Genomic DNA, 26,693 nt, shown 5'->3' with positions numbered 1-26,693 from the left:
CTCATACCACATTTATTTTTGTCTGGACTTGTGCTGGCCCTGAGTTGTGTGGATCATCCTTTTGCCATAGCACACCCTGTGCTCTCTCTCTCTCTGGTTGTGCTTTGGTTTATAGCACCATAAAGATTTGGGAAGAGCTATTACTCTCTTCTCCCAATGGACTTCTTTACTCCTTGAATCTTTTCACTTAACTCCCTGCAGCTTGTCTTCTGCAGCTCTCTTTGCCCCATCTCTGCTGTCCAACGCTATAGATGTCCAAATTGCCTTCACCCAGAGGAAATAGGAAGCAACTTCAGGGAAAGGCTTAGTCTTGGTGTGTATTTCTACAGCCTATAAAGTGACTTTATGTATTGCTATATAAGTAATAATAATAATAAAAACTAAAACAGAACTGCTTTTTATTCACCCCCCATTTTTAAAGCCACCCTTTTTTTTTCCACTGAAGGGTTCAGCAGAAGAACATTCCTAGTTGTTCCATCGTGTCAGCTCTCTTAGTCTGTAGCTTCAAAAGGAATGAACTTAAGCTCAAGTGTTTCAATGTGCAGTGTGCTGGTCTCTATAATGACCTTCCTCCCCCATCCCTCCTTTGCTGGGGTAGAGTTTTCCTTACATTTATATGTCTCAAGAGATGTCACAATTTTTTATTGCTCCTCTACCATGTAATGTAGCCCTAGGTAGCCACACTAGGAAAAAGGAGTTTTATGGTATAATTTCTACCATTTAATGCATACTGTAAAGCATTTTCTTAATTTTTTTCCTTTTCTGCCTTTCACCTCTCTGCTTTAAAAAAGGGCGTGATTGATATTAATATTTTTCCCTAATAAAAATGTATTTTCCCTTGATCTTAGTGTTGGTAATACATTATTCAGTGTTCCTTCTTAATAAAAGCCATAGGTTGTTCCATTACTCACAGCAGTTATTACAACACTAAAGGTCTCGTTCATCAGAATGACTTGCAGAGGCAAAATCAAACCCCTGAGTTCTCCATGCATCAAGATAATAGCTGTGGTACATGCAAGTTATTAAAAAACTGGAATATAATGTGTGTTTCTTTGTTTTGTTTTGCTTTTTTTGTTTTGCTTTTGCCCTTCCCCCTCTCTAGACGATTAACAGTAAAGAAGGATCTGTGAACATAATTTATTTTATTCCATATGTGTGGTTTCATATGTATTTTGTTCTTTTTGTAGAAGCTGGTGAGAGTGAACAGTTGATTTTGATTGATTTTATCCTGTTTCACAAATCATCCTCCTTAAAATCAAAGATGTAGTCCATGGGTTTTGAGTTGTTCGTAATTTTCAGACTTGTTTTTGAATTCCTGCTGAATTTTTGTTGGATGATGGTAGAAGGAGGTATAGTCTTAGATAAACCCTGCTAATATGAGGAAAAATGAGCAGTTTTTGAGCAGAGAAGATTGTGAGAAGTTCTAGATCAAATCTTGGTGCAGGGATTCTGTTTGAAAGAGAACTTCTGTAATATTGTGGTGCATTGAGTTCGTGCATTCTGGCATAAAATGGACATAAACCTACTGCAGGAAAATGAAAGATGGCAATTTTATTTTACGCTCATAATCCTAGAAGGTTTTTTTAAAAAACTAAAGTTGCAGGACTAGTTAGGATGTCAAAACAACAACAAAAAAGTGATGTTTGGAAACAAATCCTTGTATTTTAAGTTGGGCTGTTACCTCAGCACAGAGGCAAACCAGGGCTTCCTCTGCCAGACTGATTTTCTCAGCATGGTTAGATGGTGTATGAATCATCTTCTGAGGCACACAGTGTACACGCAGACTCTTGAAGAATGTCGAGCCTGTTTAGTGCTTTCATGACTCTTCTAAACTCTCATTTTTCTACAGGTTTAATGTATTATACAACTCTTTTGCCTCTACAAACCTTTTCATTTATTGTTTATAACTTTGCACTCTTTACCTGAATTATAAGAAAAAACCAAGTTGGCTTAATTTGTATTCCAAAACGCTTGCTATAGAAATGAATTTGACAACTATGTATGCATCATTTAAAAATATTTATGCCCTCTCCATGTATTATGGATGTTATATTGCCTTTGGTGTCTAGCTTGATTCTGCATTTGCTGATTAACTTGTCAAAGTTGCAATTGCTTTACAAGGTTGCTCACTTGCTTTTAGGTGTCTGCATTGTTCTTGGCTGACAAAGTTCTGGGTGTCTGAAGTTTGGGTTGTTTTTTGGGGTGGTTGTGAGGATTTGGGGAGCAGGGGAGATGTCTTTTCAAAATTTGGTTTGATGATGGACCAGAAAATTGGGAAAGAGGAAACTGAGGACAGACATATGTACATGTTGCCTGTGTGTACCCACAAATTACCTGACCAGGTGCAGTAGACAAGATGTGTAATGGCAGAAGAGGGATAATTTTGAAAAGAAAATGTGTATGCTAGTACACACACAAAAAAAAGAGAATGCTAGTATTGCATTTAATGTATAGCTTTTAAAAGGCTGCAGTGCTTTGTTTGAATTTTGTGCATTTTCTGCTTTAGAGATGTTGAGGAGAAGGCTGGACTGGTTGCACAAAGTATGTTGAGACAGGTTTGGGAGCAATGCAGCTTTCCTGTCAGGAGCCAAGATGAAGATTTACATCAGCTCTCTGCTGATGGGGAGAATAGAGAAAAAGAGAAAGCCTTGTACAGAAATAGCCAAAATACTGGTGTCTTGTCAGCACTGGTTTGGCTACGACGCCAAACCAAAGGACCATCCTGGCTCCTGTGAACAAAAGCCCATCCCAGCCAGACAACTGGGAACTATCTGGTTTTTATCAGGACCTCAGAGCTCCCTCAGGTCACTGCTCATCATGTTGTTCCTGTTACCTGGTGCTGTGCTCAGGTGTGGTGCTGCTCACTCAGGGAGCTTTGTGCAGTCTCCCCCTTGAGCCCAGTGGGGCAACCCTAAAGCTGCAGCCCAGCAGGGGAGGGGACAGTTCTCAGGCTGGTCACAGTCATGCTCTAGGAAAGCCCACTATAGCAACAACACCAGGATTTCCAGGGGTGAGACTGCGAGAGCAGAATGGAAAATCCTGTCCCAGAGGGGCTGGGAAATGCTGCTGCTGCAGCTCAGGAGAAAGGGAACAGAGCTGCAAGGCAAAGGCTTGGGATTGCAGATGGATATCTGTGGCATCATGCACAGGAAGGTGCTGAGGTGCTATGCAACGGGCCACAGTCTGTTTTCATTGTAAGCGTAGATAATTTAGTTTGATTGACCATGCTAAGAAAATGGCTATATATTTAAACAATCATAATTTTGATGTTTTCATCCCTGCTAGATTAAGCAGGGGAAACCACATGTGGTGGATTCTAGTCCATCATAATCTGTCTGTGATGGGAGGAATCAGTCCTTTTCAATGCCACAGGATTGGTTACATGCATCACATTTAACGGGCTTGCTGTTCAGTAGCTTCTGTGGGTGGTGAAAATGGAAAATAATCCACATAAGCGTTTCCCTTCAACGTCGTGTAGAGCGTTAAATACCATCCCCATGGAGAGAATCTAGGCTATGGCTGTCAAAGATACAGGAGCACCTTTTCTAGTTTTGTAATTCTTTTTGGCTTTTTCAGGGCAGAAATAGCATAGCATGTGATGTTTTGGCTCGCTGAGAGGGAGAGGAGTTTTTAATTAGAGGCCATTTTCTGGAACTACAAGAACACAAAATAGTAGGTAAATCTTGTGCAAGAGTGGGAGTGAAGGCTGCTGAGAGATAAAGCTGTTCTAGGGACATAGAGCCAGTAGAAAAAGTGATTTTAGAATAAAATAATTTCTTTTTATTAGTGTTTTTAGGTATTCCTTGATGAAAATGTCAAATCCTGGCAGCTAGAAACAAGGACATTTATTGCTAGGTGCTTGAGTTAAATAAGTAATATTCTGACTTGTGTGGATTTCATCCTTACAAAGTGGCAGTGAGAGGAGAAAATAAGTAAAAAATTCCAAAACATGAAAAGAGGGGAAGGTAGCCTGCAGGACAGGTCTTCACTGTGCATTACTTCTTGAATATGGTGAAGAATTCAGATGTCTAAGGAGGACTATCACTTTGCCCATAATCCAGCCTTTGAGAGGGAACAATGCCAAATATGAATTTAAGGATATAGGTACTTTGTTTCCTTAACTGCAGTGTGTAACACAAGTTTTATTGTCTTGGTGAATTTAAAAAGAAAATTGGTATTTTTGTAAGACCTTAAAAAAAATTAGAAAGGAAGAAGTTTCTGTTTTGCCACATAAATTTGCAGTGTTTTTACAGTGAAATTGAGTATTGGAATCAGGACTGTCAACATTCATGAACAGGTGATGTTAACATAGTAAAATAAACTTTAAAATTTAAGAATACTCCTGGGATTGTTTCTAAAACAGTCCTTCCTATTAGCACAGAGAGATAATGGTATTGTAATTGGCTTCCTTTAATACACACATTTGAAGTTAGCAGCCCATTTTGCATTATCTCATCTTCTCCCATTACAACCAGATGTGCGGCTTTCCTAAAACAGTGCTCAGGGGATTCTCAGCAAAAGCCTTGAGCTTGGTTCCCAGCAGGTGCTGATCTCAACACCTTGTTCTAAGGAGGAGTAATTGTATAAGGAAAAAAAAGAGGCATTTTGGAGTACCAACACCATCTCAATTAAGCATCCAATGGGGAGGTCTGTGGCAGCAGGAAGAGAACATTAAAGAACTGCTGCCATCACTCCTTGTAATCAGCAAACTTCCAACACTCTTCCAAGGTCTCTGATTCTAGCGATGACATGTAACAAGCAGAAACCAATCTTGATGTCCTATGGACCTGTATTGAGGTGAATTTATCTTGTCCAGAAGAGAACTTATTTTCTGTTCAGAGTTCACTGTGTATTTGACACAAATAATTCTACAGCTTATGCTGTTTAAAAACTGAAGCACAAACCAAGGCCTCTAACCCCGAAACTGAATAAATCTGGAAAAGTAGGCCATGTGTATAGATTTCCTCTCAAAAATGCTTTTAGTATATGAGTAGTATTTATATAGACTGGGGAAATGCCATGTGCCTATGATGCCTTTTTCTTGGACCGAAAATGAAGAGCCAGGCACGGTTAAGGGATAAAGGGTTTTTATTTTGGTATTTAATAAGGATCCTTACGGTGCAACATTTCGCCAAGGTGGAATGCGCCAAAATGCACATTCACGGTAGATTGCATATAGGATTTTATAGACCTTGCAAATTAGCATATCTAACAAAGATGCCCCAAAGAGAGGCTTGAATGAATAGCTTGATATCTTCCTGTCCCCAAGTATTCCCTCCTAGATGGGCCTATTTTAATTTACAGGATGTATTCTAGAGGGGACCTTGGTTTCCCAGGGTAGCCTAGGGCTTTCTGTTCTCCAGTTGTGAGGCCTTTAGGATGTTTGGTCTCCTGGCCTAATAGAATACCAGGAGTATGCTAAATTATCAGACTTAAGGAATTACAAGTATGTATGCTAAAGACACTGAGAATATGTAAAAGGTATATAAAAGAAAAGGAAAAAAATTGTCACGGCACTGCCTACTGAAATTTTACAAAACCATTTGAAAATGTTTCAGTGTATCTCAAGATTTTTCTTAATTTAAACACTTATTTTTCAGGGTGTAATGTAGATTTCCACTGTCTTTTTTGTTGTTCGGGTTTTTTTTCCCTTTTCCCGGTATGGGTTGTACAGATTTGAGGTCTGTTGTGGCTGTAAAATTAGTCTACTTGCTGTGTTAGCTTTTAATACTGTATTCCCACCTACAACTGCTGTAACACAGCTTGAAGGGAATTTAATTAGGAAAATGAGGCAGATGCAATAGGCAATGTAATGTATATCTGCAATATGAAGAAGAGTAAATACACTTTTCATCTGAATAGTCAGAATAGAAACTGTGTTAAACTGGGCTGAAATTTAATCAGAAATGGATTTCTTTCATTTTCTAACATTACTGTGTAATTGTCCTCCTTATTACAGGGGATTAGAAAGGCTACCTTCATTGAAGAGGAAACATCTTTAACCAATTATGTATAGTTTCTAGTTTGTCTGGCACTGACCTCCTCTTTATGTGAGAAATGGAAATCCTTGGAGGAACAGACTTAGCGTGGCCATTCCAGTCTAGGAATTGGGGAGCCTTGTGCACACACTGTTTGCATCTCATGACCTGTGTGCACACACCTGTGCTCTGTTGATTCCTGCTGGTTTACAGACCATGCAAGCAGTAAGTGGTAGAGTTCAGATGACTAAAACTTGCTCTGCCAGCAGCAGTTTCCTGCCTGGCAGCACTCTGGAATATTCCAGCCTTGCTGTAGTGTGTTGCTGCACAGTCATGGATATTTCACTTGTACCCATTACTTATTTCCCTAATGTATTTTTTAGCATTTGTGTTGGTTCTGAGTACAGATGATTGTACTGCACAGAAAAACACAGAGGATCCATAGGGTAGAAGGCAGCTGAAGTAATATATAATAGATCATGAATAATTGTTTAGGAAAAAGTCTCCCATAATCCCTTTGCAGAATTGGAGAGAGCAGCACTGAGAAGTCTGCAGTATTATATACAACCAGTACAACTGACATATTAGTTTGAAACACATTTATTTAGTCTGAATCAAGAGATAGAAATACATTATTCAGATACATTTTTGCATAGTAAACAAATAGAAAGAATTTTAATACATGCTTTAATTCTAGGTATGAGATTTTTTAATGTTCTATTAATTCTGGAGCAACCCATTTGGGCTGTAATGTGATTCTTCAAACTATTGAAAGGAGAGGTATGAGATTAGTGCTTTTACTTTGCTGATTTTTCTAGACTTTTTTAAAACAAGACAGGTACTGAAGTAAGTAACTATCATATGGTAGGTGCATGATGAAAACACAGTACAGGCAACATAATATCACCAGTCTTATTTTGCTACTCTTTTTGGTTTTTGTTTATGGCAGCAGTCAGCCAGAGGACTTTTCCAGCTGATTACCAAATCTCAGGTTCTTTCCCTCCTTAAGTCAAATTTCAAATCATCATGTTTTACATTTAGCATCTGTGATTTTGAAGCTTGTTTCTGTGCTGAAGTCTGTCCCAGGTCTCTGGACAGTACCTTTATTTATCAGAGTTCTAGAAGACAGAACAAGAAATTATCAGTAGTACTTTGGTTTCTGCCCATAGCATTGCCAGGTGCAAGGGCAGATGGTACATTTGATTCTCCAGCTTCTGGAGACACCAGCTTACCATTTCATCACTGGAGGGTGGTCCTGGCTGTGGAATGTGTCTCTCTCCTTTGTCAGAAACATTTCCTTCATTGCAAAGAGAACCATGTCTCTTTACTGAATTGTGTAAAAATGTTCGTGCATCTTTTAATCGGAATGAAAAACCCCCACGGGGGATTGCTGATGGACTGCTTAAGAGAAATAAAGCAGATTGATTGAAGTTCCTAATAGTTATTTTTTTCAAGCATCAGCACAAGATAACAGGTGTTTTCTCTGCTAAGCAATTCTTCTAGTAGCTAAAGAGACTTGATTTTGTATGTTGTCAACTTTCAAGTTTAATATATGCTAAGGGACACGTCTCAGACACTTAATCTTCTGTTGACTTATGTGGAAAAGAATGTAGAACCTTTTCAAATCTTTGAAACAGGCATAGTTAAAATCTCCACTCTTTCATGGTCTGCTCAAGTATTTCCTTTCATCTGTGATTTTTCAAAAATAAAAGAAGACGTGGTGCCTGCTTAGAAAATGTTTATTACATGGAAATGTAGTAATCTAATTTGTTACTGTTATAAGTTTGTTACTTATACTAAGATTTATACGTGTCTTTCTGGTGTAAACCTGGACTAGATGAATCTGTGGCCCTTAAGTTCTTCTGTGGAATCAGACCGCTACAAAACCAGAAGTTCCTTTAGAACAAGTATTTCTCAAAGACATTTTCACAGTGTGTGCACTTAGAGGGAGTTGATAAGTGTACTTTTTTTACGGGAGCAGGTGCAAGTGGGATGATAAATTAGAATAAATCTCTTAGATTAAGAACCTAGTTTAGGTCTTACTGACCACAGTAATCTTGCAACAAAAGAACTGCAGCAAAAGATCCTTCATGACTGTAGCTGTAGGTTTCCCCATCTCAGGGAACATATAAAACCAAATTTCTTGATTAGTCACTTGGTTCATGTTGGGTAATGTGAATAAAGTACTTCCGATGTGTCTGAAGTATTGTCACATGAAATTTGTCATTTCTTCATATTTTACCCTGCAGTACCTTGGATATTTCTGATTGAATTAAATACTTTAAATACTCTAGGGCTTAAAGACCTAAAATAGACACAGTTGGGACTGTGCCATAGCTATTTAAGAGGAATTTTCATTCTTGTCACGAAGAGAGAAAATTTTAGTGAATGAAAGTGGAATTCTTTGACTTTCTATAAGAGAAAATGTGGCATTGATCATCTTCACATTCCAGTTGCTCAAGCTAGAAAGTGTGGATGAAAAATGACTAAGTAAACTTTCTTCAATCTGCCAGTATTTCTTCAGGTGAGGTATTTAATGGAGAGATTAAGAAAATTTGGGGTTTTTTTTCGTATGTCCTATGTGCACTGATTTGCATTGCGGCAGAAAGAATGTGAAATCCTATTTGTGCTTTTTGAAGAGCATATGACCCAAACGTTTTCAATGCAGGACCAATGAAAATGGGAGGGAGAAATTGTCTTCTCTAGAATTTTGTAGCCCTGCCAATATGATGAGAGAAGGGTTTAAGAAATTATATGTAAATTTTTTGCTTTGGAAAGAAGCCTTTTCCAGCACTCCTTCAAAGACATGATCATTTTAGGAAAGATATAACAACCATTCTAGGATACTCAATGCCTTCATGAGCCCAGGAGGCACTTTCTGTTAGAAGCTGCATGGGCAGTTTGACCGCTTGGAAAGGCAGAGTCAGTCTCTTAATGATCTTCCCTCTTGCCTCTTTCAGAGCAGCACTGGCCATGCTGAGGTTCGGGCAGCACCTCATCAAGCCCTCCGTGGTGTTCCTGAGGACGGAGCTGTGCTTTGCTCTGGTGAACCGCAGGCCGGTGGTGCCAGGACGTATCCTTTCCATGGCTGATCCTGGGAAAAGCAGGACTCGCTCGGGGCGCTTGGAAGGCCAGGTAGGATGTGACACGGGTTTATTCCAAAACCAGGCAGTGATGCTTGATCAGAAGATGCTTGATCAGTGTTGCAGAACTGCCGAAAACAGTTGCTTAGCAACTGTGACCTTCGAGGTGAATTTCTATTGACCTTTTCACCACAGAAAATGTATAAACAGCCAGGTGCTACTAAAAGCATTTTAAAGTCTAGTGGAGGTGTTGCTGTTTAAATTCCATATTATCCTGAATAACACATCCCTCTTCCCTTTTATAATGTCACTTATTTTTAGATGTGGTAACTCCTTTATGGAGGATTTTCAACTTTTCCTGGCTAAATGTACACCATTTGTCAAATGCCGGTAGAATCCTGCATGAAGACTTTTTTTGGGGGGGGGACAGATTGCTTTGATTAATTTAGGTGAGAATGGATTAAATAAACCATCTGTATAGTGCACACATTTCACAATGAAAATATGAAGCCTCATGGTGTGAGTGAAATTCTTGAGTTAGGAACTGTATTGTAACTTGATTATACAAGATGCTCAATGTACTTATTTAACATATTTTGTAGTATAGTGTGTTATTTTCCAGTCAAAATTCCGCTGCTCTGTTACTTGGACTGATTTCACTGGCTGAAAGGGCAAGTTTTCAGAAATAATCAAGAATGATCACTTTTGCCATAGAGATTCATGATAAAAATTTTACTAGGAGCTCAGGCAATGAATGACTTTGTGTAGGAAAAAAATGAAGTAGTCTGGAGTTTGAGTATTATTTATTTATTTAAAGCTTACTGAGTAAGTTTTCTTGTTAGTTTTGTAGTTTTATGTTGTTTCTTTCAAGTAAATTTTAAATCAAGTAAATTTTCTTACATATTTTTTTAAAACCACAAATGCATTTCTTCTGAAACATGGAACCTTCCTTTCCTCCCATCACTTCAGTAGATTATAATTGTTCAATATTGAACTTTTCTCTCCACCTGTTTTGAATGACATTTTTGTGCATCAGAAATCAGATCATGGCAAAGAGGCACAGACTTCATAGAAACTTTAAAGGTGTTACTTCTTCACCAATATATTTTAGTGAGTAAAATTTAAAGTTTTTCTGCTCTTCAAGTTTCTGAAATTCCTGATGTAAATCCAAGGTGATTTACAGTTTTTTTCACAACAAAAACCATTTTCAAAGCTATATAAAAGTAGTGTCACATTGGTCACTGTGTGATGTGTCTGAGCAGTTGCTGTATGCATTGTGTGGATCAGAGAGTAAATAAACTGTTATCTATTCTGTGAGTGCGGGTTTTAAAAACGATATTTGACTATTTTTTAAAATTAATCAGTTAAATGAACAACTGCATCTGTTGGTAAAAATAGAGTATTTCAGATGAAGCATTCTTGTTTTAAAGTTTTGTGAGCACTTAGTAATGACAAGTTAAGGAGCCTATAAAACTTAATTATTACAAGCTTCTTTCCTTCTTAAATAATTAAAGATTATAAACTCTTGTTGTATAATTATTGCTGACTTTTGGCAGATACATTTATTTGCTCGGGGTTTAGCTTTGTTATCCCATAATGAGTGTTGCAGTGTATTTTATAGTGTCACATTGTTTTAATAGCTTGTGTTGTAATATGTAATGTAGTCTTTGTTTCTCCATTGAATAAATGTTCAGGTAATAAAAACCCAACCCTTTTCCTTTCTCATTACAATAAGAAGAAATTAGGAGAGATCTTGATGTAAAGGCTAGAATACAGTATGTAAAATAGAGCAATTTGTAGTTGTAAGCCTTTTAAAGTGTCTGTATAATGCAGCATTCATCTTAAGACCTGGCAGTAGCGAGTGTATTTTCTTTGTTTTATTGCAATAATTTTATCTGCCTTGTCTTTGGCACATGTGTGATTTTTTCTTTTTTTTTTCCAGTAGAAAATAAAATATTAATGTACGTGAATTAGAGAGACAAAGGAAATCAGTTTGAAAGCCAGATCACTCTAGGTGGTGGCTTTAATTAACTAGTAAGGTTGAAATTCCATCTTGAAACTGAACATAGGTTTGGAATTATGAATTTGCAGTAACAGTTTTTTTTAAAAAAACTATACTCTGGGAAAAAGTCTATTACAACACCTTGTGGAGTTCAGTGTGACTTGCACAATGCCAAAGCAGGCTCGTTCAGTCAACACATTGTAAAGTTTTGTTGTGTTTATTTTGACCTGCCAATCCTGTGAATTTAGCTTGACATTTGAAAGGCAAATTGTGCTAATAGTCCAAAAATAAGTAGAGTAGAAACATAGTATTTATGGTAAGGAAAGAGTTCTCCTCTCCTGGGCAGAGCTGCTTCATTTTTCCCAGCATTAGACTTCTGCCCAGTGGGTGCACCGAGTCCACAGACTCAGGAACCTGTTTGTACTGGGATCCCCTCGAGTGATTACTGCAGATTCTTGGACAGGGAGGTGCTGAGTTCTTGTTATTGGGTAAAGGATATCCGACATTAAACTGCAATCTTTAGTGTGCAAGCTACGATGTGCGCAGGTGTGTGACAGTAGGAAACATTGACCTCTTCTGGCACAACGAGACCGAGGAGAACTGCAGGTGGTCAGGGGGCAGGGTCAGTGCCTGTTCCTTCCCCCCAGGAGATCCAGCCCCTTAGCTGTCCCCTAGCAGGACAGGCTCAGAGGTGTTGGACCATAGGCTGTCTGAAGACAATGTCACTTAACACCTGTAATAACAAGGGGTCTGTGCCTGCTCTGCTTGTGCCGCCTTCTTGTCTGGTATCAGAGCAGAAGGCACATTGGGGACGGCGCTGATTAATGAGATAATGGGGTTTGGGGTGTACTTCTGCGATGACTTTCTGGCATCGTTGCGGAGCCAGGAGTCTGGGTGGGAACACGAATACTGTATTCAGCGCACATCTGGGCTGTAATGGGAGTGGGGAGGAGGTAGTTGGGTATTCTGGAAGCTTGCTGGGATACCCTTATACAGGTACCCATTCCATTCTTATGAGAGTCCTCATTTCCTCTCAGTTCTGTCAGCTTGCTGCTTTGCAGAGAGTGATTGTGAAAAGCAGTCACTTGTTGCTCCCTTGAACAGCTCTGTGGTTGTTTTGGAGGAGGCAGCTATTCAATAGCTGGAGCACTGCAGGGATGTGTCTATAGTCAGCAGATGCATTGTTTCTGTCACACAAAAGGCACAGGACGAACTGAATCAGCTCATGCAAACAGCATGAGTTCAGCTTCTCCTTGGCTTCTTGCTTGAATTACTTAATTCAGAGCCTTGCTGCTTCCATAGTTCTGCAGAGCAGAACTGTGATGCTGTTTGAAACAAATTCCATCTGCTCTTTCACATGGACTTTTTGAGCTTTAACATGGTAACAAATACCTTGTGAATGACCTACCATTTTATTGATGTTTTCTTAGCCCTGCACCAGAGCTTTACATGGTTTCGCTCACATCTTCAGTAAATATGAACTGGTTTTTATCACTGCTTTTCTCATGGTGTTCTGCAGGCTACTTGTTTTCGTCTTGTGTTAAATATGAAAAATGGATTTCAACATTAGCAGAATCCATTTGGGGACTAGGACTTTTTATTATAAATAAAATTATTCATTAGTTATGTCCAATTTTTTTTTCAGTAGACAAGGTATTGATCTTTAGATTTGTGTTCAGGATGCCATAAGAACTAGCACAAAAGGAACACAGCAACATTTGTAAATTGATTGAATGGAATATATAATGACAGAGACAAACAGCAGATCTATGGCAATACTATATTATACAAAGCATTTTTCAGCAGTTTATTGAATTGCTTATTAAAAGGAACATTCTTTCCAGCTGTGAACAGCAAGCTGAGGGTTATTGGGACCAAGTAATTTTATAGAAATTTGTGGTGGACACTTTGGCTCCCTTACTAAGGGCACATGTATGTGTGTAATAAATTAGAATAACCACCTTACAACAACTTTTCATATGAAATTGATTGTGAAAAGGTTTTTCCATTAAAAAAAACAACAAAAGGGAAACAAGCAAACAAACAAAACCTGTTTAATTGTTACATGCTGAATTTTGCTGGACTATTCTGTATTGTTCTTTTCATAGATATCTAAGTTTTCCCACCAGGAAGTATTCTGATTGTGGGGAATAGACCATGTAAACCCCAAAGCATATGATTTTTTCTGGCATCTTCATCACTACGTGGAGTTAGTGGTCATTATTTGTTGCCGAGGCCATGTGCTGTTGTGTGAGTTACTGCCGCTTGTTCCTGTTATTAATGAGCAGAGAAAACATTATCTGAACCAGATGCTCCCTTCAAAGGCTTGCTAACACCCCGAGCTGCAGTGTAATTGTTCTGGGTCTGCTGCAGGGGTGGGACTGGATCCAGGGTCAGGCAATGTGAGAACAGCATCTGCTCTGCTGCACGGTGCTCGGGAGCTCTCTGTCATCTGCTGTCACAAGGGCTGTACTGCTCGAGACTGATGTGTTCTGTAGTGCCACAGACATTTTCCTAATGCTTTCCTTAAAAGTTTTGCAGTTAAAAGGAAGCGATCCTTTGGAATTAGTATTGTTACTTAGTATATTTTCAAAGCAGTTTTTCATTTAGTTACAGACCTGACAGAGTTTCCACTGAAGACAGCACACTGGAAAGAGCAGTAGTATTCTCTCACAAGTTTGGTTGGAAACCATGGTATTTATCTTGTACATGAAATTTTAATTCTTCATAAACTTAGGGAACTGCTGTTATGATTTTATTTGTACATTACACATTTTTCATATCTATATTTATGCTCCGTAAGTATGAGTTTTATGGGTTTCAGCCTAAATAAGTGTTAATATTTACCATAAAACTAAGATTAGGAAAATAAAATTCAGTTATATTGCAGAATATATGTTTATATCTACATATTGCAATAATGTACACTGCATGTTTGCAGCAACTTGTTAGACATATTTAATCTTGTGGGAAAGTACTCTTTTCTTTAGTGCTTATTACAGAAGCTTCCTATACATTACTATTATTAATAGTTTAGCACAATGTTAAGCAGCAGTCATGCTCCCAAAGAGCTAAAAATAAAGAGGTTTGGTAAGGTTTGGTTTGTAATTTAAATATGAGGCTGGAGATGCAAGGGAATCACAATGGAGACACAAAATGTTTGGTACAATAAGGCCTGGACTACTTACAGGAATTTTTCAAAATGTGTAATAAGTCTAGAAGATGAGGACATTAGAAAGAGGATGCAGTTCCTTTGCTGGGGCAGCAAAAACCTCCTGAATGGGAACAACTGATATAAATGATGCATCTTATTTGAAAATGGGAGGAAGTATAGAATATTTCTCTTCACCAGGAATGCTGAGGAAATTCAGACTTACTTTACGTATTGTAAGTATCTGAAGCTGTTGAGTATCAGCAACTGATAAAACCACCTGAATTTTTTTGCCTCAAATCCCAAAAAAAGCTGTTCCATGGCTCATCCATACTGATCCCTCAAGTAGGATTTATTAATGCCTTATAATGTTTACTTGCATAAATTATTATAAGAAAAAACAGTTCCTATAATTAATAAATTTTAGCAAAATTAAGCTATGTTGTACGGAGGGCAAGGAGTGGGGCTGTGCCCTTGGCAGCACCAAGCCAACAGAGCAGCTTTGCTGTATTCTCAAGTTCCCTTCTGGGAAAAGGGCTCTTCTCCAACAGCCCAAAGAACGACTGATCCGCTCTGTGTATGCAAACCACTTGAACTTGCTGCTGATAGAGAGGCCAGTTAATTATCTCAGGGCTGGAGTCATTTTGTTTGCAGTCTACAAACAAAAGGATGGTGCTTGACTCGCATTAAGAAATGCTGCTTCTGAAGATAACACATTCAGGGCTCTGTGCACAAAAGCTTGTCTGTATGACTTATTTGTGGGGATGGAGTTCAACTGTCTCATTTGGTCTGACAGAAATGCTTCCTCTCCCTTCAAATCTTGTTTGGCTTGGAAGGTGTTGACTGTTGAAGGAGGATGTCCTTCACCATAAGGATATACAATTCTGTTTGCATTGTTATTGTTGCATTAATATACCGGTATCGATGAAAATCCCATTCTAAATCCTTTGTGCCAGTATTGTAAATAGAAAGGTGAAAAAAAAAAAGAGAAAAAGTTATCAGAAGTATTTCTTGCCCATTTGCAAATGGAGTAAATTACCAATAAATTACTTATTTACCTGTATTCAGCAGATTAATGGTAAGAATTTCTCAGACTGTACTGTAGCACAACCTAGGTCAGAAGAGGTGCAAGAAAAGCTGTGTAAGGCCACATAAGGGAGAGTCAGTAGCTCCTGGGTTGGAGCCTGTTGCATCTCAGCAGGCTGTGGAGGGCCGAGCAGCCTCTTAGTAGTCATGTGTTGAACCAACCTTCAACCCTGACTGTGTAGAGAGTAGTGAGATCTCTGGGCTTGTAAGCAGTGTCATAATAGTTTGGATCTATGCACCTAAATTTCTTGACTACGTTGCTAATACTAAAATTAAGCTTAAAAAAATCCACTTCCATATTTGTCTAATGGCTTTTATTCACCTGTTTGCCATCATCATTGATTGGAACTTATAAATGGCTTAAACCACATTATGCATGAACCTCTGCTTTGTGTGTTTCAGGGTGACCCACTGTCCAATTCTGAAAGTGTGTTTGTAACGTGTGTCTTCTAAAAGTGGAACTGCTTGTCCTTATGAGCTTCAGGGATATGCAGAAGGGCTCCCGTTTTGTCATGTTTACCCTCATTATCAGTTTTCAAAACATGTTACAACTGTAGTTTCAAGGTAACTGCAGTGAATCTACTTTGAGGTTTCTGTCATTGGGATGACAGAAGTACACGGTGAAAGCATTTATTTTAGCAGAGCAGGAAACCTGGCCAAATGTTTAGTTAGAAAAGCCTCAGTTTAAGGAGCTGGAAGAAGTCAAGCTTAAAAAGCAGAAGAGCAAAGCAACGTGGAAGGATATGAAATTAGTGGTAGCAAACTTTTATATGAAAAGTCGCAGGGAAACTGAGGCAGAACTCAGAAATCATTGAATGACTGCTTCCTTTGAGGTTTAACACAATAATGAGCATTCTCATTTAAAAAACTGTGGAGTTCTGTGTATCCTATCACTTTCTATAACTACCTGAAAGGAGGTTGTAGAGAGGTGGAGATCAGTGTCTTCTGCCAAGGCACAAACAATAGAACAGAGTAGTGGTCTGAAGTTGTTCTGAGGGGAGGTTAAATTGGACATTAGGAAAAAAACAGATATTAATTAGATATTAGGAAAAATGTGTTTGTCAAAAGGGTGGTCCAGCCCTGGCACAGCTGCCCAGTGCAGTGGGGGAGTCACCATCCCTGGGGGGATTTAAATTATATGTAGATGTGGCACATGAGTTCATGGGTTAGTGGTGGCCTTGGAAATGTTGGGTAAAGGGTTGGACTTAATGAGATTAAAGGTCTTTTCCAACCTAAACTGTTCTATGATTCTGTAAAAAAGGAATACTTTTAGTCCAGCAGTCACTTTCTACTCTAGTAGAGAGCAAATTTGTAATTGGTGTGCTTATTGAACAAACCTGTAATTTTATCCTTTTTATCATATCAGTAAAACCCAAACAAAGAAATGGACTGTACATAACAAACACGAAGGAGGCGTTTGCTGCTGTTGCGCTTTTGCCACTATAGAAATTTTTGTGCCTGCATCAGTTGCAGATAACCACAAGCTTTGCATTCAGGTACCAATTACCACGAGCTTTTAGAAAAGAAAGGAGTACAAACGAATTTTTTTCCTCAGTATATAACTGGATTTAAGTTCACGTTTTTTTACTTGTTTGAGTAGTTTCTGGCTAATGAAGGAGATGACAGGTACAAGCCATTCCTGTTACAGCTTATGCACCTTTTGTCCTCAATATAGCCATTAGAAAGTGATATGCAGCACACACACAGTTAACCAAATCTGGGCAAGCTATTGCATGACTTGCTCTTACAGCAGAATATAATTAAAAGAGATGATTGGAATACATGGTTATTCATAATGGATGTCACACAATTACCATAAGTAATGCAATGCATGCAAAATCTCCATTTGTAATGAGAATAGATTTGCTGGAAAGTCAATCGGAAATTTCATTTATTGCTTATTGTCTCCAACATATTGGGATATTTTGTGCTATTCAGTGTAATACAACTTGGTGTTTTCTTCAGGAACACATTTTTGAGAGGCGTCTGGCATGAACTTCCTATTGCAACTCCTAAGAGGAGATCCGGTGATCCAATGTTAATCTGTCATCTCTTCTCCTTTCTGTGAAGAGCCTAATATATGGTGTTTTTTCTGCTGAAACATACAATAATTTCCTTGATGTACCATAACTATAATCTAAAGAAAGTACTTCATGATTTCACAACCATTTTGTACTCTTTATATTTAGAGGACCTTTATTGTGGTTTAACCCTGCTCAACAACTAATCACCACATAGCCACTTTCTTGTTCCCCTGCAGCAGGAAGAGAGAGAGAATTGGAAGGATAAAAATAAGAAAACTCAGTGTTTGGTATAAAGGCAGTTTAAAAGGTAAAGCACAAGCTGCTCACATGAGCAAAACAAACTAAGGAATTAATTCTCTGCTTCTCCTGGGCAGACAGATGTTCAGCCATCCCCAGGAGAGGAGGGCCCCATCACATGGAACAGTTCGAACACCCCTTTGCTTCCTTCTCCTCCCATACCTTCCATTTCCTTCTCCTTCCCTTAGCTCTATTTGCTGGTTGTGACACCACAAGGTCTGGGACATCTCTTGGGTCAGTTGGGATGATCTGTTCCAGCTGTGTCACCTCCCAGCTCCTTGTGCCACCCCCCCCACCCCCAAGGTGGGGTGAGGAGCAGCAAAGCAACAGTGAAAACATCTCTGAGTTGTCAGCGCTGTTCCCAGCACAAATCCCAAACTGCCCTGTAGCAGCTCCTCTGGAGATTAATTCCATCCCAGCCCAAACCAGTAAAACCTTCAGCAGTGAAGAGGGTAGTAAAGGGCATGCCATGCACATGAAAAACAAGCAGGAATGCTCCCTAAACATACAGAAATGAAGGAACAGGCCACTGTGATGTGCCATCCTAGTGCCTTTTCCAGAACATATAGAGTGACCTATAGTGCCATAGCCTGTTGTCTTCAGACTGCCTGGTGTAGAGGTCAGTCGTTTGAGGGTAAAGCCAATTTACTGTATTGTGTCCTTGAGTGCTGGTGCAGAGATCTGGAGAGAGTCCAGTCACCAATATAGATTTCTTCAGATGCAGTTTAAGGAAAAAGGAAAATCTTGAGCACAATTGCTTTGGCTTGACACAGTACTAGACTTCTGTATACCTGTGTAAAATAGCTTGAGTTTTGAGATGCAGGGCCTCAAGTCTGTTGAGCTTCACCTCCTCTGGCTTCTATTATTTTTAGGTAGGACAGAGTCCTTTCCCCCTTGTTTTCCTCCTCCCCACTGCACAGCCCAGGTAACTCACCCAGTGCTGAGCTTTCCCCCACTGGCTGCTCCAGAGGGGTCATGTACAGGATCTCCCACCTCCAGTGTGTCCAAAGGTGCTCACCTGTGCTCCTTCTTTCGTTCAGGGAATGTTCTCCTCTGTGGTTTGAAGTGGTAAGTGAGACTATCAAGTACAGTGATTCCAAAAGGCACCATAATTGCTTTGCAGAGCTTCAGCAGAGGGTCAAGCACCTTCTCTGAGCAGGTAATTGGGTAAATTATGTTTTAGTAAGTTGTCCTGTGTAAAGTTAGATAGCAACATAGCAGACAATGGAGGCTTTGTTGTAAAATGAGGCTACAGTAGGAAGTGGAGTGCATAATTCATGGATACAGATGTATTTCACTTTATCACTCATACCATATCTGGATTTCCAAGGCTGCACAAGTGTGCATAGTCTGCTATTCATTTGCTAATGTATTTTACTTGTTGCTGTTCCTTGTAACCTGCTGACTTCTACTGCTTCTAATCAAAACATGAAAACCTCAGCATCTCTCAGTGATCTCTCTTGAGCAAATGTTCTTATTGTACAATGAAAGTTGAATATTCTCCTTCTGATGCCCCAGTGTAACATTGTACTGCATTCAAATGAGTGATCTCTCTACAGAGGCTGCCTAAGAGTGGCTACTTTTAGTCCAGGATTTGATGATCTTTTCCTGTTAGTAATTGGGAATGTATTGAGATGGCTTGTTACTGTTTTCTGCATAAAATTAGAAATTTTGTGCAATGAGTATGAGTTTAAATAGGTAAATTTGAAAATTCTTCTCTTTATTCAGCCTGGTCTGATGAATTTTGTGTATCAGGATGCAAGATTTTGTTCTGATGTGTATGTAAAAATGTAACTATTTTTGATCATATTTTAAAAATGTGATATTGTTTCATTCAGTATTTCTTTTTCTGTCACTCCCAGGTAAAATTTACGTAGTTGTAGAAAAAGAATACGTGATACAGATTATATATTTAAATTACACCATAGAAATGAACATTGCCAGAATTCAGACATTGAAATTGAGACACTTGTGAGCACACATTGCAGGAACACTTTCTTAGGCTCAGTTTTGTTAATGATGTTTTAGTTGGTAAAGCCTAACTAATTTGGGATTGAATTCACTTTATTACCTTCATACACCAAAGATAAAGCTGCGAAAAAATATAGTGATGACTCAGTAAATAAACTGCGTTCCTGGCTGAGAAGAATCCTAGAGCCCAGCTGTGAAAACATTACATTGCTGGTGACAGTATTGAGTTCAAAATCATGTGTGATTTGGGGAGCAAGAGGAAGAAGGGAGAAGTAGAGAAAGGGGAAGGGGATACAGGTTTGTGTATATGAGAACAAAATTTCCAGGAACAAAAGTCTTAGATTAACAATGGCATTAATGAGAGCTACAGCCGTTAATCTGAATCTGGGAATACCTGAACTATAAGCAGTGATTATTTTTTGATATTTAGAGTAAACTTGGTGAGTGAAATAACTGCTAGAGATGAGGAGCATTTGTTATTTTCTGGTACTTTGAAATCACAATTGAACTTCTCTTTAGAGTTAATAAGGAGCTATTATCTGTATGGAGGAATGATAGTGATGGAATCTGGGTTGACATGGAGGAGTTCAGAAGAGTTTTTCTCTTCTCTCACTGGCTGATGTGGACTCTTAGTGGGACAACAATGAGCTGACATTTTTTTGACATTCTCAAGCCTTCAAAATGGAATTTCATCTTCTTTAAAAGCAAGATTGATATAAAAAGGAAGGGAAGAAGACGTATTAGGAAGCGAAGTCAAGATAATTGGAAGAGCTTTCAGAGGAGAGGCGTGTCTTATTTTTGAAAGAGGTATCATTTAACTTTGAAAATAAGAATGGAGAATTACAAATAAAGAAGCTTTATTGACCTCTTAACCTCATATTCCTGATAGGAACTTGAAAGGGAACATAAAGTTCCTCTATTTCTAAATATCTATTAATAGCGAACTTGTTAAAATTCTGCGCAACTCATATATTAGTGATTATATTTCTATACATTTTAGCACTTCTGTGAATTGCATTAGTTGTAGAGCAAAATTCAATTAATTTGAACTGTGTCTGAAAAAAAGTCTGATGTTTTGGGTTTTTAAGTGCCTAAACATGAGGACGTAGCAGGGCACCTCTGTCAAGCTTTACCTACCTGTTGAGTGTTTGGTTCCAGGACCCACCAGCATGCTGCAAACAATCTAATGCTTTCTTGTTAGAGCCAATTGCCTCCTGTCTCAGTGTTCTGTAGAAACTTTTGGCACATTTGCAAAATGAAATTGCATGTTCTTCCCCCGTCAATTACTTTAGCTCCAGGTAGTGCAAATTAGAGACAAAATGAAGGCAAACTCTTAAATTCAATTTGCATAGCTCTGTTGTAGTGTGCAGAAATTACATTGGGAGTGAAAACTCTGTAAACACTTTGAAATAGGATAAATGTGTTTTTCAAATGACTCTCCTTAAAAAAATTTAGTGAGAGACTTGAGATATGTCTGCTTACCCTGAGAAGCAGAGGAACTAGCAGAGTACTGTAAAAATTCTTTTTGGCTGTGTTTTTTTCTTTCTGCAGTCATTTTGAGTGAATGCAAAACATGAAATTGCCACCCTTCTTAGGTAGTGAGAAGACTTTCAGGATAAAAAATAGCCACTTAATTAGTATCCAGTCATGTGGAAGGATACTAATGACATTTCTGCTCAATTAATGTTTCCTTACTATGACCCTATCAATATTAATAAAATAAGTTATACTTGCTTGTCTTTCAAAAAAAAAAAAAAAAATCTGAATTTGACCTGGAGAAAGTTCATCACAAAAATATTGCGGAGTTGTACAATTCTATTTTTATCAGCGATGTTAATGGAGCACTGCTGACTTAACATAATATTTTGCTGAGGCTATTTTAGCTTAGAAAGCAATGCAAGTTTTCCCCTTTTCTCTCATGTTCCTTAACAAAATAAAATTAATTTAATCTAGTATCAATTATGATTTAATTATAAATACCTGTGGTATTGAATATATTTTTTAATGTGGAGAAATATCCTTCTTACATGAAAGTTTGTTCTTAAAAGGGCACAATGGTTTTTATAACATTTATTACATCTTTATATACAAATCTTAAGCTTATTTGACTCATTTTAAAACTGTAGGGATGCAAAATGTCAAGATTAAGGTTTTTTTCTGTGTATGTGAATGATAATCTTAATCCAAACCTCCAGCAAGAATCCAGGTTAGGATTTATTCATCCTTAAACAAGAAAAATCTGGTCCCTTTATCTGGCATTCACAGCAGCATTGCTTGTTTTACTGGAGCCCTGATGTGTGGATTCTTTATTCTTGTTGGGGACTGGTTTTTAACATTCCTTGGTATTTTAGAAGCCCATGGATTTATCTGCTGATTTGTATCTGTTCCAGTGCTTGCACTGTAGCAGACATTGCAAAACTGACTGCTAAAACCAGGCTCATTTTTGTGTGCAAATCAAACAGATGATTTTATGTATCTGTCATAGGTAAGAGTTGAGAGAATTAAACATGGGATCTATTTGGAAACGTAATGGGGTTTGATCTCCCTAATTTAAATACCAGCACACATGATAATGAGTATTTTGATATGAAGCAGATACAAAGAATCTGGCACTACTAAATGAAAGGGTAAAAAAATTATTATTTTAACTAAACAGCAGAGATGCAAAGTCCTCTTCTGTGCAATGGTTGAATGGCTGTTGTACCTATGTATTCCAAAAATCTGCTGCTTTTGAGATATTCTTCTATTTATTCCACATGGGGGCATGGTGAGGGAGCAGGGGAAAGGGAATATGTGCAATCCAGCTCTGAGTCTTTTCTCAGATCCCCTTTGATCTTTAACCATCACATTGATGGTACCTGAATGAATTTAACTTTGTACCTCAGCTAAAGTGTTGTCCATAGAGGATCATTTTATATTGCCTACAAGATATCAGAGTAAAGGAAGTAATGTGATTTGATACCTGTGTTTTGTCACGATTGAAAAGGCACAGAGAGATGCTCTATTTGTCTTTTTAAATAATGAAAGTTGAATCAAGATTGTCATCTGAACTGTCAGAGGATTCAGCAGCAATAACTCTCTTCCATCTCATTACTTCTCCTTCCCTTTTTAAACTTTTTAATCTTTGCGAGAAAAATTGTCAGCTGTTGTAGATCTCCAGTGTTTGTTGTGCCCGTTTACTGCGTGACATAAGGATACGTTCTTACTTCTGAAGCCCATTTCCTGAGTTGGTGAGGAGATGATGGTGTTCTCTCCTGTCAGACACCTCCTGTGTTCCTTATCCCTTCAGGTTTGAAGAGAAAAAACCCAGTAATTTACCAAATCCGTGCTCTTTATCCCTGCAGGTTTGAAGAGAGAAAAATAATGATTTCTCTAATCTGATTCTGTTTTTTAATTCGTATTTTGGTTTTAAGTGGTATTTAAGGCTTTTTCTGCCGTATGTATTTGGTGGCTTGGATTTTTCAAAGCCATTTCTGAGATCATGTTGCAGGTCTCCTGTGATAATTGTTTCCACTCGTAGGCAGGGGAATTCCATTAACTCTAAAAAGATTAATATTTGTCCTTCTTAGCAAGATGTGCATACTTGTTATTTTTAACACTGTATCAGTTGGTCAGTAGTCACAGACTGACCAAAATTGTTCATTGCTTCCTACAGGGGGTGGAAGATAGCTTTAAGAGTAAGATAATGTGAAACATAAGGAATTTGAGAGTATTTCCCTGTTGGAACCCACATATTTGGAAACATGTGACCATTAAAAGATGTATTTACAAGTGCTTTATTTAAAAACTAAAAATGCCAGTACAAATGCTGAACAGAACAGGAAGAGAAACAGCATGGAGGTATAAAATATGTTCTGTGTTTCTCATGAGAGACAGTGGACCTTTGACTGTCCCACTGTTGCATAGCTGAGGAGGTTCCCTGTGAGTTCCTCGTCCCGTTGTCCTTGTTTGTTGTATTGGAATGCTGTAAAAGCCAGCAGACTCATCTAAACTAATGTTATTCCAAATCTTGAATCTAATATTTGTTGGTTGTCAGTCGAGCTGCTGCACTCTGCGAAGCCTCTGCTGTCAGAGCCACAGAATTCTAAATATCTGTTTAAGAAGGTCCTTTGTGACGTCCTAATTATATTCCATGACAGCCTTGCTTTGTTCTGTATAATAATGAAACTGAAAACGTCCAAAATTAGTTTTAATATAAACACATATTATATGCAACAGAGTGATAAACCTCGTGGAAGTGCCATTCCCATTGAGTAATTAAATATCATTACCTGTAGTGACTGCTGGATTGTTTGGTGCTTGTTAAGGAGAGGGAAGCATAAGTGTGCTGCATATACTGAAAGCAATTCAATTTGCACAATTAGCAGCAAGGTTTAAGATTGATTTCAGTTGCATGATTCATCTTATGATATTAGTTGTTTTGTGCCTTTTGATGTAAAAATATTAGCCCTAAAATATGTTGGGTTTTTGTTGTTTGTTTTTTTTTTTTTTTTTTTTTTTTTTTTTTTTTTTTTAACATTGTTGAGGCTTAATTTAACTCTAGAAGTTTCTATGTAGATTCAGTATGAAATTAAGTTTAAAACACCCGATCCATATAAAGGAGAAAAGGCAGTTATCATCCTTCTGTGCTCCTCCTTGGAGTGCTGGGCACACTGAATGCCGAGGATGTGACACAGGCTGCTGTTTTCTTTAGGGCTTTAAATGTGCTCTGTTGGACACTGAATCCCAGGGCCTGGCCTACACCACTGTGCAGTATTTGGTAATAAGGATGTGATGATGCATTTGGCACTGACGAAAGGAAGTAGAGAAGAAATTAATTAGGTTTGACTCTGCAGATGACAGTGTAGCTCAGATCACTTCAGACTATAAAAATACCACAAATGAAAAACATTTGGAAGTAGTTTCCAATAAGTGGAAAAATGTCTTTTTACTGGAAAATAATTTTACTGAAGCTGGAGAAACAGTAAGAAATTGTCTACCAGTTTCTACTCAGAAACTGGTAGACTTTTTATTCCCAGTTCTCTCCAATACTGTGGCAACTGTCAGAGATTTAGAACAGTGAAGAATGGGTAATGTGAAGGAAAACAACTTTTTTTTCCTAGTTGTTCAAAAAGCAAAGAAAGATAATTAAACTTAAATAAACTCTTTAAATCAGCTAGTTGTACATGATGGCAGTTATTTACTCAATTAAAATGTCTCAATTTATTCTCCAAAGCTGTATTTGTTTCATTGTTTCAGCTGTTTTTCTGTAAGTTAGTGATGCCAACAGAGCACTGCTCTGTGACAGAGGCTGGACTAATATGGAGAAGGAGAACTTATAATTTACTCACATCATGTTCAACAGGATTCTTGAAATTTTGCTGAACTTCTCCAGTTTCATACATGACTTAATTGATTTTGATTACTTAAAAGCACATTGCCCATCAGTGGTTCAAGCTAGATAAAGGACTGAAGAACATAACTGCTGTAATCAAATGAATTTTCTTCTTTTCCCATTCATAAAATACTGTAATAAATTAAAGACAATCTGATAAAAAGGCTGGTTTGGTCTTTTAATATTAGACTCAGAGGCTCATTTCAGAAGTAGCCAATTTGTAGCTAAGAGGAAAGTTGGATTTTAATAATCCTTTTGTAATCTGGTAAACTACAATAATCAGGAAAAGATCTTGTCCCTACTTGTACTTTTTGTAGATTTAAAACATATTTTTCCTTGTATTAATCTTTCAATTTCTTTGCCTGCTGTGTATGTGTCTCATTTAGAAGACTGTGGTGGAAAGGGGATTCTTAGTAAAGTCACAAGGACTATGATTTCTTTAAGAATCCACTTATATCAGTACACAGCTACTGACAGCTGCTCAATGGCTGTCTAAGAACCTCTTACTGTTTTTCTTTACAATTGTTTTGATGGGAGGAAAAAAAAGTTGTATTCATGCAAAGCAAGTATTTTAGATTACTTCCTGTAGTAGTTTGGTAGTAAGTACTTACACTGATAACCTGGGCTGAGTGTAGTGTTTTGAAATGTTGTGTCAATGGAATAGAACTCTTCTAACTCCACAGCTGAATATTTTTCTTACATTGGTTTTGGTCCACTGCAGCAGATTTTGAGTTGTGTTGAGATAAACTTTAAATCATTGCTTTCAAGAAGAGGAAAATATTACTGACAACAAATTTCCTCTTCTTTTTTCCTGTCTGTTTCCCTGCATAAGTGCTACATTCTCATTTTGGATCCAGACAGCTTTAGTCAGCAATCAGTTTCTTGGGGCAGTTATGTCTCAGTGTTTGAGCCCTTGGTAGGATCACTAAGTAACACAGTAACAGCAGATATGATAAACTCATGTGAAGAACTTGGTGGTTTTTAGGTGTATCAAGTGAACTCATCTTCACATCAGGATTTGCTAGAACTGAAGAACTGCTTGAAGTTTCAATATATTTCTTTATCACGAGCGAATATTCAAAATTATGATCTTTCTTTTAAATGGAGATGCATCACACAGACTCTAAAATCTAAATGATATGTGCTAGTTTCATTTGGAAGTATAATTAAGGTGTATAATGTCATTTAACTGTTTAATGAACTCTGCATAATGTAATGGAATACAAATATTTGACCTTCCTGACAGTGACTGATGGATTGAAGTTGCACAGCATGATATCATTAGAATGTCAAATAACATCATTATTCATGATTATCAGGAATTATTCAGGTAAAATGGCAAATGTAATAGAAAGCTATTATTTTTGTGGGGGCCACAGATTGACTTTCTTTGTCAGTATCAGTCTTTTGATGATACAGGGGGAAGATACTTAGATTTATTGAGCTACAAAGAATTAATGTTATAGGTTAAACAAATGTCAGTAATATCAGAAAAGTACTTGCAGTAGGTCATGTCATGTATTAAGTGTCTAAGAGTAACTACTAGAGGTAATGTTTTAACTTCTGCTTTTACTTCTGCTAAAAATTAAAGCCATCTTTAGATTACCAGGGTTTGCAGCATAAAAATATATTAATAACCACAATTTTCTGGCTGACATTTTTGATCAGCAGAAAGGAAAAATGCCGTACAGAGTCTTTAGAGTAGAACTGCAATTTCACTGTCTGTT

At 37.9% G+C, this 26,693-nt stretch overlaps 1 protein-coding gene across 5 annotated transcripts in view; it reads left to right on the top strand.

Moving 5' to 3' along the window:
• FHIT (fragile histidine triad diadenosine triphosphatase) overlaps positions 1–26,693 on the top strand; it is a 605,820-nt gene that overhangs the window by 187,673 nt on the left and 391,454 nt on the right. For all 5 annotated transcript variants that reach the window (XM_040076810.2, XM_058422315.1, XM_040076809.2 and 2 more), the window contains one exon: positions 8,939–9,051. In XM_040076810.2, the coding sequence (XP_039932744.1) occupies positions 8,952–9,051 (100 nt within the window). In that variant the 5' untranslated portion in view covers positions 8,939–8,951. The remainder of the gene's footprint in view (positions 1–8,938; positions 9,052–26,693) is intronic.

The sequence above is a fragment of the Hirundo rustica genome, chromosome 12, assembly GCF_015227805.2.
Source record: "Hirundo rustica isolate bHirRus1 chromosome 12, bHirRus1.pri.v3, whole genome shotgun sequence".
Classification (NCBI taxonomy): domain Eukaryota; kingdom Metazoa; phylum Chordata; class Aves; order Passeriformes; family Hirundinidae; genus Hirundo; species Hirundo rustica.
Note: the sequence above shows the minus strand (reverse complement) of the source record. Positions and strands in the feature narration are given on the sequence as shown.